The 13737-nt window shown below is 42.5% G+C and overlaps 1 protein-coding gene across 1 annotated transcript; it reads right to left on the bottom strand.

Annotated features, from left to right (window-relative positions):
• Positions 1-1072: 1072 nt before the first annotated feature.
• On the bottom strand, positions 1073-8536 carry dhrs7b (dehydrogenase/reductase (SDR family) member 7B). Its single transcript, XM_046307278.1, has 7 exons — positions 8379-8536; positions 2945-3144; positions 2645-2763; positions 2315-2528; positions 2072-2164; positions 1706-1858; positions 1073-1601 (listed from the first exon to the last, which is right to left on the bottom strand). The coding sequence occupies exons 2-7, from the start codon at positions 3093-3095 to the stop codon at positions 1396-1398; spliced, it is 936 nt and encodes a 311-aa protein (XP_046163234.1). The 5' UTR covers positions 3096-3144; positions 8379-8536; the 3' UTR covers positions 1073-1395.
• Positions 8537-13737: the final 5201 nt, after the last annotated feature.

Below are 13737 nucleotides of genomic sequence, written 5' to 3'. Positions count from 1 at the left end.
TCAATTGTAAAGCGGCTTAATTTAAGTTATTTGGACACTTTTTGTTGTGATCCAAACATTATCAGAACATATAGGCCTATGGGCCTACATGTGTGCAACTATGATTTCAAAAAGACATGTGCTGTTTCTTGCGTGAGGTGTCCAACTATGATTTCAAAAAGTCGCAAAAAGGCAAGTGCTGTTTCTTGCGTGAGGTGTGCAACTATGATTTCAAAAAGACATATGCTGTTTCTTGCGTGAGGTGTCCAACTATGATTTCAAAAAGTCGCAAAAAGGCAAGTGCTGTTTCTTGCGTGAGGTGTGCAACTATGATTTCAAAAAGCCGCAAAAAAGGCATGTGCTGTTTCTTACGTTACTGCACACGCTGGGCATCCTTCACAAGTGATATTCTCACCCATCATTTAATCTTGTGTTTACATATAATAAATAATTAGTGAAATTAGTTTTGATTTAGAATGGCACATTATCATGCACCTGTCTCGGGGCAGTGAAAAAAAACATGTCATCTATGCACTTAATTAGCGAATGGAGGATGCTTTTCAGGTCGCCCCAAAAAGTTACATATCGCAGCTTTAATGTAAAATAGAACTTCTAGAAACGTTACATTGCATGAACATTGAGAAAATCGCTGGACTGACACTCGTGATATGCTCCAGAAATGTTTACATTTCTTGTTGGATTTTTTTGAAGATGCTTTTGATCAATGTTCACTCAAATTGTTCTGTATTCATGTAAATTGAAATTCTCAGTCAGCATGTGTTACCACGTAGTATATTGTATTAGGCTTCTGTACATGTTTTCACCCTGTCCTGTTTATAATTGTAATGTGCTTGTATACCTGAGGCCACAAATAAATATAATTTGAAAGAAATAAGGTTATTAGAAACAATCCCTGAATGTCTATACTATATCTGCACCATCAACAGATTTGTTCAAAAACAATAACCATCACATAATACAGTATTCACTAATGAAGAACTCAGATGACAGAGCAACTGAGTTTTCTAACAGGTCTATGAGCTAAGCCAGTAATGGTGGTATAGCTCAGGGGCACACAACGACATCAAATTGATCATCTGTAAATTTGTTTAATTCACAAATTATCATGAACAAACTCCAAAGCTAATCATTTCAACAAATGTAATGTACTCAATGTTCAGGTCGCTATTAAATGTTATTACACGTCAATTTCATAATTGTTAATGTGATCTACCCTGAACACGTCGCAAGATGTTAACCTTGAAGTTGAAGCAGTTTGTAAGATTTTCAGTTATTTCATCTAATGAAACACTACACATCACACTGTGGCTTTAAAACAAAATAACTTTTCCATTTGCAAGTTAGTGTGCATTAATTTATCCATTCCCATAGTTTTGCCACATCCTCTCCAACTTCTCACTCATCTTTGGATTTCTGCTCCTTGCGGGCCCGAGAGGCCATGACTTTGAAGAAGAGGGCGGGCCACAGGGTGCGAATGTAGATGGCCAGAGTGGGCAGGGGCCCAGCCAAAAGGACCTCTTTACTCCTGTGATGGACAGCCTTCAGGACCACTTGGGCCACATCTTTCGGTTCCCGCCCTAAAGCTGTCGTCTCATCCAGGACTTCACCAGAGTAGAAAGGAGAGAAATAAATAGATGACTAATGTAATTACAGAGGGGGAAGGGAAAGGCAGAGAAAGAATGGCCAGTTAATTCCTCTCCATTACCTCCATATTTGGAGCCATCACACGTGACAGCGTTAAGAGACAGGTTGGTTCTGATGTAGCCAGGGCTGACCACTGTCACCTGGATATTGTAGCGCTCCATCTCAGCCCTCAGACAGTCAAAGTAGGCCTGGGTGGCGTGTTTGGAGGCAGCATCTGCTCAAAACACATTGTTTTTATTCCTTTACTAGTACAGATATCACTGACAGAGCTATTTGCAGGTGGAAATAATACCCGTTTCACTTTCCTTTGGAAATGTTTGTAGATTTTTGTTATGTTACACATTTTCCAAAAGATCAAAATGTGATTTCCTGGATAATTATTTAACCTCAGTTATAGGGTTGGCATCACTATCTCTACATTACTCACAAGCTGATCTGTAGGGGATAGCAATCTTCCCCTGGACACTGCTGATGACCACTACGTGTCCCCTGTGCCGGCGAACCATGGAGGGCAGGAGGGCTACAGTTGGAGAGAGAGAGGGATGGAGAAAACTAAAAAAGTTGAGTGGAGAGAAAAATCAAGAGTCTACATGAGCTCAAGACACGAATGGCATTTGTCATTTGACCACAGAGAGAGTACATTTGGAAATCGGGTGATCATAACCTTTACCTTGAGTTAGAGCTATGGGCCCAAAGTAGTTGGTGTCCATGACGTCCCTCTGTATGGAGATGTGCGTCTCCAGGATGTTGCCGCGGTGACTGATGCCGGCGTTGTTGATGAGGACGTCCACGTGGCCGTAGCAACTCAGGATCTCCGTTGCGGCCATGGCAACCACGTCCGCTGTGTCGGACAGGTCAAAGATCACCATACAGGGGGTGTACGTCTGCCGGTGATGACATCACAGACATGTTATAAGAAAGAATCGCTCTCCCTTATGTTTTCATGTCAGCCCAGTAGAGGAAGAGGAGATGAGAAGTGAGTAAGTGTGTGTCTCCATACCTGCTGCTGGCTGTCTGCTGCGGTGGCTATGAGCTCCTGAACTACGTCCTGTAGCCTGGCTCCGTCCCGGCCACACAGAACCAGTCTTGCTTTGGCAGCATGGAACACCCGAGCACACTCTGCAACACAACACACACACTATATTAAAAGGTATAGTTCACTTTGAACTAGTACCTAGAACCTTTGAGTATGTTTTTTAAATTTTATTTTTGTGATTCTGTCTATGTAGCCTACATTGTGTATGCTGCGGAATTGCCTCATTGAGGACATTACGTTTTCTAATCCAAAATAACACCTCACCTCTCCCCAGGCCAGAGCTGGCTCCAGTGATGACCACTACAGTGTCCTGGATGGTAGCCCCCTGTTGGAGCCTCTGGAGCAGCCGGTAGAGCAGCACCAGGCCCAGCCCACCCAGGACCAGCGGCACCACTCCGCCCATTACACGCTCCATGGCTGGGATGATGGGGTCGGGTGGTCCGGTCCAAATCAGTTTACCCTGCCTGGACAACACACAACCACTTCTCTTCAGGATTTCCAAGCTGCTTCTGAAATGGCACCCTATTTTCTATATAAGTGCACTACTTTTGATAGGAATCAGGTCAGAAGTAGTGAACTGTGTAACCATTTCAGAGGCAAGTTAGAGGCTGCCAACCTGTGAGGATCAGCAGAAATCATTGCCCACCAAATTAAAATACCGTAAAACTTTTCTTTAATACCGCAGGCATTTATTTGCTTAAATCACTGAACACAACAGGCGCTAATTAGAGACCGACTTCTATTTGAGCCAGGTGTCTATTTCCTTAATGAACACATTTTTTTGCATTGTTTAATTCCAGAATTTTAATCCATTTCTAAATGTCCTGCACTAATTTGTTATGTACACACTGTGTCATGTTTCTTTTGTCTTAGTACGCTTCAGTAAAAAATACAACAAAAACAGAATAAGGCGAATAATAGTACATTATGAAACGCTGTGATAAGGCAGTGACCGTAGAGATTTACCTTCAAAATAAAAGTCCCACAATGAAGGTGGTAAGGAATTATACAAATGGTCGAAATTCGTAACATTTTGTGAGGAAATGTAAGCGGACTATTTTGTTTAACAATATGAAAAAAGGAATGAAGTTAATCGCCTTTATAGCACAAATAATAATATTGCATTGACATTTAACAGCATTAAAAGTAATGATTACTAGATAGTTATGGTAACAGTAAATGTTATTTTTTATAATACTTCTATTAATAGTAATAACAATATTAATAATAATAATGATCATCAAATTTAGAAAACACTTGTTAATTAGCCCATTGGTATTGCATGATGTTAGGGTTAGGGCTATATTTTTCATTGTGTATTTACCATTGCAAACCAATGCTGGCACTAAGACCACACTCAACAAGCTGTATAGGGCCATAAGCAAACAAGAAAATGCTCATCCAGGGGTGGTTCTCCTAGTGGCCGGTAATTTTAATTCAGGAAAATTGAAATCCGTTTTACCTCATTTCTACCAGCATGTCACCTGTGCAACTAGAGGGATAAAAACCTCTAGATCACCTTTACTACACACACAGACTCCATACAAAGCTCTCCATTTGGCAAATCAGACAATAACTCTATCCTACTGATTCCTGCTTACAAGCAAAAACTCAAAACAAGAAATATCAGTAACGCACTGGGTGCATGCCACTTGGGTGCATGCTCAGTTCCCTCCTGCCCTCCCTGTTAACCCATGAGTTTGCGACACGACGGTGGTAGGTCTGATCACCAACGACGATGAGACAGCCTATAGGGGGAGGTCAGAGACTTGGCATTGTGGTGCCAGGACAACAACCTCAACGTGGGCAAGACAAAGGACTTGAGGACTACAAGAAATGGAGGGCTGAACACACCCCATTAATTGTTTGACTAACTTCCTTGCACTGGCTCTTCACACCCACTAGATTCTACCCTCACATACACTACACTGTCACTCCAACACACACACACATGCATATTGACACCACACACACACACACACATTTTACATACATTGCTGCTACCCTCTTTATTATCCTGATTGCCTTGTCACCTTTACCCCTACCCACATGTACATACCTCAAATACCTCGTGCTCCAGCACATTGACTCGGTACCGGTACTCGTTATGGTTTTTATTGTGTTACTATTTCCTTTTTATTTAGAAAATATTTGTCCTACTTTTTAACTGTGCACTGTTAGGAATGAGCTTGTAAATAAGCATTTCACTGTAAAGTCTACACCTTTTGTATTTGGCACAATACAATTTGATTGATTTCCAAATACACAGAGTTTACACCCCAAGTAGCATCATTGCTCATCTGCAGCCCTTAAAGAGGGGCCAATCAGCTTAAGTCCAATAGTTTTTTCATATTGGGGACGCCATTTTCTGTAAATTGTGTCACAGTAAAAAGGGGGTCTATTCTATTCAGATGGGCTAACGGGACAATTTGGAGCAGTGGCAGTCGGTGCAGTTTAAGATGAGTTTGAGTTTATTTTTACAGAGTGCGCACATTAATCAAAATTTCGGTAAAAGTGCCGGTTTTAGCCAGCCGGCAAATTTTCAACCGCAGTCCCTGGGTAGGTTATTAAAAACAATAAACAATTAATTAGCAGTGTGCACAAGCAGAGCAACATAGGACAGGCAAGACGTTGCATGCACACTGAGCAATGTAGCACAAAAAGCAACAAGACAAAATCCATAAAAGCAACAAAGTGTTTCCACACCTAACAAGCTACAGACAACATGGAAAGTAGCAATACACAACTAGCAATTATGTTCAAAAGTCTGATTGTCCTTTAGCCATGTCTTCATGTTGTTTGTGAATGTGTGGTAGGTGGTGCAGTTGTGTGTCTGATGGCAGGGTATTCCAAACATGAGAAGCTCTCACAGAAAGCAGATTGACTAAAGGTGCTTTTCCTTAAGGGAACTATAGTCACCTCTCATGGCAGAACTTGTGGATCTGCTGCCATGTTTGGGTTCTCTGTTTAACAAAAGTACTGAGTGGAGGGGGAGCCAGGCCGTTTAGGATCTTGAATACAAGACATGCGTCAGTGTATTGCACAAGATTTTTCCAACTCAGGAGCTCCTGCTTTCTGAGGATGTAACAGTGATGATGGCTATTGGGGTTCCTATCAAGACTTTGAGAGCCTGTTTGCAGACAGACTGAATGTGTTTTAATGTTGTACAGCAAGCTTGGACCCAACTAGTCAAGTCAGTATGTTAAGAGTGGGGGAGTATCATAGATTTGAAGTACAGTTTTGCTACTTCTGTAGTCAAACAATTTCATATAAATCGGAAATTAGCTAGGTTGAATTTGGTTATTTGAGGGAGAACACTTTTTTTTTTTTTAAACAAGCATGGCCTTATTTCTATTACAGCACATTGAATGACTGTCATTCATATTCCATTCCCTCAGCTCAATGTAACATCGATAGGTTTAGGCTACTACATGATTGTAAAATTTTCCCTATACCCATCATGAGGTTGCTACAACCTAGCCTATGAACGAAAGTTTATAACGTAGGTTCACAGGTCGAGAGAAATTTAAGTAATCAAGGTGACAGACGGTGACACATTCGATTCCGCCTTGCACACTCTTGCCTACATCTAGCTGATCTAGGGTGTAATCATTAGTCCCAACAGTTGCAAACAAAAGTTTATTGGACAAATTCAGGTATGTTTATCCCCGTTTAAGAAACATTTCAACAACAGAATCGTCAGAATGAATACCCCCGATCACATACTAACAAAGTTCACTTTCATAGCAGCCACATGCAAACAGCATGATCACATCTACGCGCGCTCATAACACCTTTTCCCTTCGCCTGTGGACTTCAGTGCACAAGTCACAGACAGCTGATGTCCAGGCAAAAAAATAATAATTTCCAAGCCAAACCTTCATAAGCACTACACACAGCCTACATCGTTGTCCCCATATTAGCAAACGTCATAGTCAACATAGCTACTAGAACTAACGCGTTAGTAAACCCGCTACAATCATGCAGTACAGTTAGCAAGCAGTTGCAGTTACGCCGGTGGGCCCCCTGTGGCAATAAATTAATAAAACCAAAAGATTACCTAGGGTAGCCTAGTGGTTAGAGCGTTGGACTAGTAACCGAAAGGCTGCAAGTTCATATCCCCGAGCTGACAAGGTACAAATCTGTCGTTCTGCCCCTGAACAGGCAGTTAACCCACTGTTCCTAGGCCGTCATGGAAAATAAGAATTTGTTCTTAACTGACTTGCCTAGTTAAATAAAGGTCAAATAAAAAATAAAAAAATAAACATCGAAGAGTTCCAGTGTTGGATAGCCATAGCCAGCTAGCTAACATAGCATCCCTCTCTGTTTGAGTTAGCTAAACTAGGTAGCTGCACAAGTGAAAGTGCAAAAAAATACAACAAATAGGTCTATTGCTTCTTCATTTTTAAGAAATGAATTTGTTCAAAACTGTTCAACTATTGTCTTTTGCTCTCTGTGAGTCAACTACTCACCACATTGTATGCACTGTAGTGCTAGCTAGCTGTAGCTTATGCGTTCAGTACTAGATTAATTATCTCATCCTTTGATTGGATGGACAACATGCCAGTTATGCTGCAAGAGCTCTGATAGTTTGGAGGCCACCCTCCAGAAGTTGTTTTAATTCATGTGTATGTCCATGGAAGGGGGTAAGAACCATTAGCCTCCTAGGTCTTGCATTTAAGTCAATGTACCCAGAGGAGGACAGAAACGAGCTGTCCTCCGGCTACACCATGGTGCTACACTAGAGTGCTGTTGAGGCTACTGTAGAACTTAATTGCAAACAGTGCGTTTTAACCAATTATTTGGTTAAATATATTTATTATAGTTTTATCTGAAGAGGATAACTTTGTTTCACTATTTTTATGAAATTCACTGAGGAGGATGGTCCTCCTATGAGGAGCCTCCACTGATTCGGAGTACAATGCATTTCTCATCCCAGGGTTGAGGTTCGTTTTCCGCCGGCTCCACTGTCTTAGGGTGTTCAAATATTACATGTTTTACCCTGGTTCGGTTTCCGGGGGTATTTGTTTGAATTCTACACAAAACGTTTTGCTTTCACAACACATAAAAAAGTTTCTGGGTGTGATTAGTAAAAACATACACACTATATCATGTTAGGGAGCAAGCTTGTTTACACGGGAAAAAAAGTTCCACGTGACTCACAATACCTGGTATAATCTTTATCTTTTTTTCTTCATTTTACCAGGTAAATTGACGGAGAATACATTCTCATTTACAGCAACGACCCGTGGAATAGTTATCGGGGATGAATGAGCCAATTGTAAATTGGGGACCTTGCACCCCCTACTCACGCAGGTCCAAGATTCGTTCCAGCATGCGTTACACACATGCTTTAGAGCGCGGATCGACACAAATGCAGCTATAAGTAAGCGGATCTGCTGGCTAAATAAAAAGAAGCACACAACAGTAACAGCTGCTGTTATGTTCCGACCGTATACAATGACACACCGTTTGGTCCTCTAGCTAGTTTACTTTGCTACAAGGCAGAACCCTCACATTAAATACAGAAGAATCAGTCACTAGCTACACCAGTTGCTAAATCATTTGAAATATTCCACAACCAAGTCTTTTTACTAAAATATGAGCCTGCAGCTACTGACAGATGGCTAATAAACTCAACATGACTAACCAAAGTGCCGCAAATATCTTATGTAGCTATGCTGAAAACTTTACACACCTGACACCTGTCCGTTTGAATCGTCGTCAACATAAAGGTTTGATGATAATATTTGATAGTAATCTTTGTTCAAATCTGAACATCGACAATAGAAAGTAACCCGGAAGCAGCTAGGAAGTTTAATTCCAGCCAATCAGTTGTATGTGACGTTGGAAGGATTTCTGCCAATCACGTGTAGGCTGTCAATCAGTGCGCATTATTGCTAACCCGGGGTATTCCGTTTTTTAACCAGTGGAAACAGGTTATATTTCTTTAGTGTACAATAGTTTCAACTCAACACATATTTATATCTGTCACTGCCACGCGTCACCAAAGATTATGGATATACTGACAAGATTTACATGTCTCTCCGCCTTAACAATGGTAGTCGTTGTCCACGATGCAGAACAGCTAAAAAACACAGCGGGCTGTCTAGCAACATTCTATCCTTTCTTTGGATTGGTGGATACATCTCATTATTGTAATCCTGTTTTGAATATTCGATTAGGTTTGTTGACGTCAACTGCCTGTATGCTATAGCCTCATATCATGAATATGCGTAGACAACTCTTGAGAAAAAACACTTTATATCGGAGTTGCCGGGAAGTCACGTGTCCTACTTATATCAGTACACTCGTAACAATTTAAGCATTACGAAACGTATATTTAATCAAATAAACGTCACGTAGGAAATAAGCCATTCATTTTTTGTTGACCAAATTCGACACTCATTTCCCTCCATATAAAAACTCCTTGCTTGGTGTGCAAAACGACGACAATACGCCACCTGCTGGAGAGAGAGATATTACCACCGACTTGGGACTTTTCCTCTGGTATCACACCATTAACTGATGACTCTCAAATGCATATCAAGATGATCCAAAGGTAATAAGCTAGCACAATTACTAGAAGAAAAACATTGTACATGTTCTAAGTATTTTAACTGCAGTCCCAAGAAAAGACTTTCCAGGTTGTTCATTTTTAATTTTGTATAATATATTGCAAAGCAGCAATGTGAAAGAAAACACAGGCAAACAGGGTAAGTTGCCCTGTATTGATGATTGCCAAACAAGTATTTGGCTAATCAGGCCCCCACATCAAGCTGCAAAGCCTTACAATTTCAAATAATATTCAAAATAAAATTAAATACAGATAAACCATAATGGTTAGACACACTAAATTTAATGTTGCTCTCTTTAGTGCGATTTTTAATTTCTTTAAAATATAAATTATAATTTTCTTGTAACCTGGCTAAGTCGTGTGCACACAAGGTTGTCATGTTCTATTTTACATAGCAAACAACCTGATTTTTAAGATTAAAAAACACCACAAGACTACTTGCAACATTTGGGACTCCATAAACACGGTGTACTCCAAACATTAGGAACACCTTCCTAATACATGCTGACTCTAATGCTTCCCACAGTTGGCTGGATGTCCTTTAGGTGGTGGACCATTCTTGATACACATGGGAAACCCCACCAGCATTGCAGTTCTTGACACAAACAGGTGTGCCAGGGTCCTACTACCATACCCTATTCAAAGGCACTTAAATATTCTGTCTTGCCCATTCACCAATCAATGGCTCACAATTGTCTCAATTGTCACAAGGCTTAAACAACATCCTATAACCTGTCACCTCCCCTTCATCTACACTGATTGAAGTGGATTTAACAAGTGCCAACAATAAGGGATTATAGCTTTCACCTGGTTAGTCTGTCATGGAACGAGCAGGAGTTCTTAATTTTTGGTACACTCGGTGTATATGTCCCTTACATACACAACCCACTCTGCCCTGCATGTCCCCAGGCACCCTCATTTGTTGACTTCTGTGATCGAAAAAGCCTTGGTTTCATGCATGTCAACATCAGAAGCCTCCTCCCTAAGTTTGTTTTACTCACTGCTTTAGCACACTCTGCTAACCCTGATGTCCTTGCCGTGTCTGAATCCTGGCTCAGGAAGGCCACCAAAAATTCAGAGATTTCCATACCCAACTATAACATCTTCCGTCAAGATAGAACTGCTAAAGGGGGAGGAGTTGCAGTCTACTGCAGAGATAGCCTGCAAAGTAATGTCATACTTTCCAGGTCCATACCCAAACAGTTCGAACTACTAATTCTGAAAATTACTCTCTCCAGAAATAAGTCTCTCACTGTTGCCGCCTGCTACCGACCCCCCTCAGCTCCCAGCTGTGCCCTGGACACCATTTGTGAATTGATTGCCCCCCATCTAGCTTCAGAGTTTGTTCTGCTAGGTGACCTAAACTGGGATATGCTTAACACCCCGGCAGTCCTACAATCTAAGCTAGATGCCCTCAATCTCACACAAATTATCAAAGAACCCACCAGGTACAACCCTAACTCTGTAAGCAAGGGCACCCTCATAGACGTCATCCTGACCAACTGGCACTCCAAATACACCTCCGCTGTCTTCAACCAGGATCTCAGCGTCCACTGCCTCATTGCCTGTATCCGCTACGGTGCCGCAGTCAAACGACCACCCCTCATCACTGTCAAACGCTCCCTAAAACACTTCTGTGAGCAGGCCTTTCTAATCGAACTGGCCCGGGTATCCTGGAAGGACATTGACCTCATCCCGTCAGTTGAGGATGCCTGGTCATTCTTTAAGAGTAACTTCCTCACCATTTTGATAAGCATGCTCCGTTCAAAAAATGCAGAACTAAGAACAGATACAGCCCTTGGTTCACTCCAGACCTGACTGCCCTCGACCAGCACAAAAACATCCTGTGGCGGACTGCAATAGCATCGAACAGTCCCTGTGATTTGCAACTGTTCAGGGAAGTCAGGAACCAATACACGCAGTCAGTCAGGAAAGCTAAGGCCAGCTTCTTCAGGCAGAAGTTTGCATCCTGTAGCTCCAACTCCAAAAAGTTCTGGGACACTGTGAAGTCCATGGAGAACAAGAGCACCTCCTCCCAGCTGCCCACTGCACTGAGGCTAGGGAACACGGTCACCACCGACAAATCCATGATTATCGAAAACTTCAACAAGCATTTCTCAACGGCTGGCCATGCCTTCCGCCTGGCTACTCCTACCTCGGCCAACAGCCCCGGCCCCCCCGCAGCTCCTCGCCCAAGCCTCTCCAGGTTCTCCTTTACCCAAATCCAGATAGCAGATGTTCTGAAAGAGCTGCAAAACCTGGACCCGTATAAATCAGCTGGGCTTGACAATCTGGACCCTCTATTTCTGAAACTATCCGCCGCCATTGTCGCAACCCCTATTACCAGCCTGTTCAACCTCTTTCTTATCGTCTGAGATCCCCAAGGACTGGAAAGCTGCCGCAGTCATCCCCCTCTTCAAAGGGGGTGACACCCTGGACCCAAACTGTTACAGACCTATATCCATCCTGCCCTGCCTATCTAAGGTCTTCGAAAGTCAAGTCAACAAACAGGTGACTGACCATCTCGAATCCCACCGTACCTTCTCCGCTATGCAATCCGGTTTCCGAGCCGGTCACGGGTGCACCTCAGCCACACTCAAGGTACTAAACGACATCATAACCGCCATCGATAAAAGACAGTACTGTGAAGCAGTCTTCATCGACCTTGCCAAGGCTTTCGTTTCTGTCAATCACCATATTCTTATCGGCAGACTCAGTAGCCTCGGTTTTTCGGATGACTGCCTTGCCTGGTTCACCAATTACTTTGCAGACAGAGTTCAGTGTGTCAAATCGGAGGGCATGTTGTCCGGTCCTCTGGCAGTCTCTATGGGGGTGCCACAGGGTTCAATTCTCGGGCCGACTCTTTTCTCTGTATATATCAATGATGTTGCTCTTGCTGCGGGCGATTCCCTGATCCACCTCTACGCAGACGACACCATTGTATACACTTTCGGCCCGTCATTGGACACTGTGCTATCTAACCTCCAATCGAGCTTCAATGCCATACAACACTCCTTCCGTGGCCTCCAACTGCTCTTAAACGCTAGTAAAACCAAATGCATGCTTTTCAACCGATCGCTGCCTGCACCCGCATGCCCGACTAGCATCACCACACTGGATGGCTCCGACCTTGAATATGTGGACACCTATAAGTACCTAGGTGTCTGGCTAGACTGCAAACTCTCCTTCCAGACCCATATCAAACATCTCCAATCGAAAATCAAATCAAGAATCGGCTTTCTATTCCGCAACAAAGCCTCCTTCACTCACGCTGCCAAGCTTACCCTAGTAAAACTGACTATCCTACCGATCCTCGACTTCGGCGACGTCATCTACAAAATTGCTTCCAACACTCTACTCAGCAAACTGGATGCAGTTTATCACAGTGCCATCCGTTTTGTCACTAAAGCACCTTATACTACCCACCACTGCGACTTGTATGCTCTAGTCGGCTGGCCCTCGCTACATATTCGTCGCCAGACCCACTGGCTTCAGGTCATCTACAAGGCCATGCTAGGCAAAGCTCCGCCTTATCTCAGCTCACTGGTCACGATGGCAACACCCATCCGTAGCACGCGCTCCAGCAGGTGTATCTCACTGATCATCCCTAAAGCCAACGCCTCATTCGGCCGCCTTTCGTTCCAGTACTCTGCTGCCTGTGACTGGAACGAATTGCAAAAATCGCTGAAGTTGGAGACTTTTATCTCCCTCACCAACTTCAAACATCAGCTAGCTGAGCAGCTAACCGATCGCTGCAGCTGTACATAATCTATTGGTAAATAGCACACCCATTTTCACCTACCTCATCCCCACAGTTATTTATTTACTTTTCTGCTCTTTTGCACACCAATATCTCTACCTGTACATGATCATCTGATCATTTATCACTCCAGTGTTAATCTGCAATATTGTAATTATTCGCCTACCTCCTCATGCCTTTTGCACACATTGTATATAGACTCCCCTTTTTTTCTCTGTGTTATTGACTTGTTAATTGTTTACTCCATGTGTAACTCTGTCTGTTCACACTGCTATGCTTTATCTTGGCCAGGTCGCAGTTGCAAATGAGAACCTGTTCACAACTAGCCTACCTGGTTAAATAAAGGTGAAATAAAATAAATAAAATAAAAACCCCTACACTCAGAAAGTCCCCATTAAGTGTCTAACAATCCCACAAAGAGCTCCATCTGGACAGTCTTTTTGCCCATAACTGCATGTGTGTAAAGGACAAGACAGACCAACACAATGTTGGGAAAGGAACAGAAAGGAAATCAGCCATGCACAGCAAGTCCTATGTTCGTGTTGATCTGTTTGGCTGGTGACTGGTGAGTGATGGCCAAACAAGTATGTTTAAAGGTCTTGACTTTGTTCCAAAAACTGAGTAAACCTAGAAAGACAAGTCTGAAAACAAAGGTAATGCTATTGCCTTTGTGATTCAAGACAGTGTAGAATTTGTTTAATAAAAAATAAAATACAGAAA

This window comes from Oncorhynchus gorbuscha, linkage group LG16 (assembly GCF_021184085.1).
Source record: "Oncorhynchus gorbuscha isolate QuinsamMale2020 ecotype Even-year linkage group LG16, OgorEven_v1.0, whole genome shotgun sequence".
NCBI classification, from domain to species: Eukaryota; Metazoa; Chordata; class Actinopteri; order Salmoniformes; family Salmonidae; genus Oncorhynchus; species Oncorhynchus gorbuscha.
The sequence above is the reverse complement of the archived record's forward strand: the minus strand, read 5'-3'. Positions and strand labels throughout refer to the sequence as shown.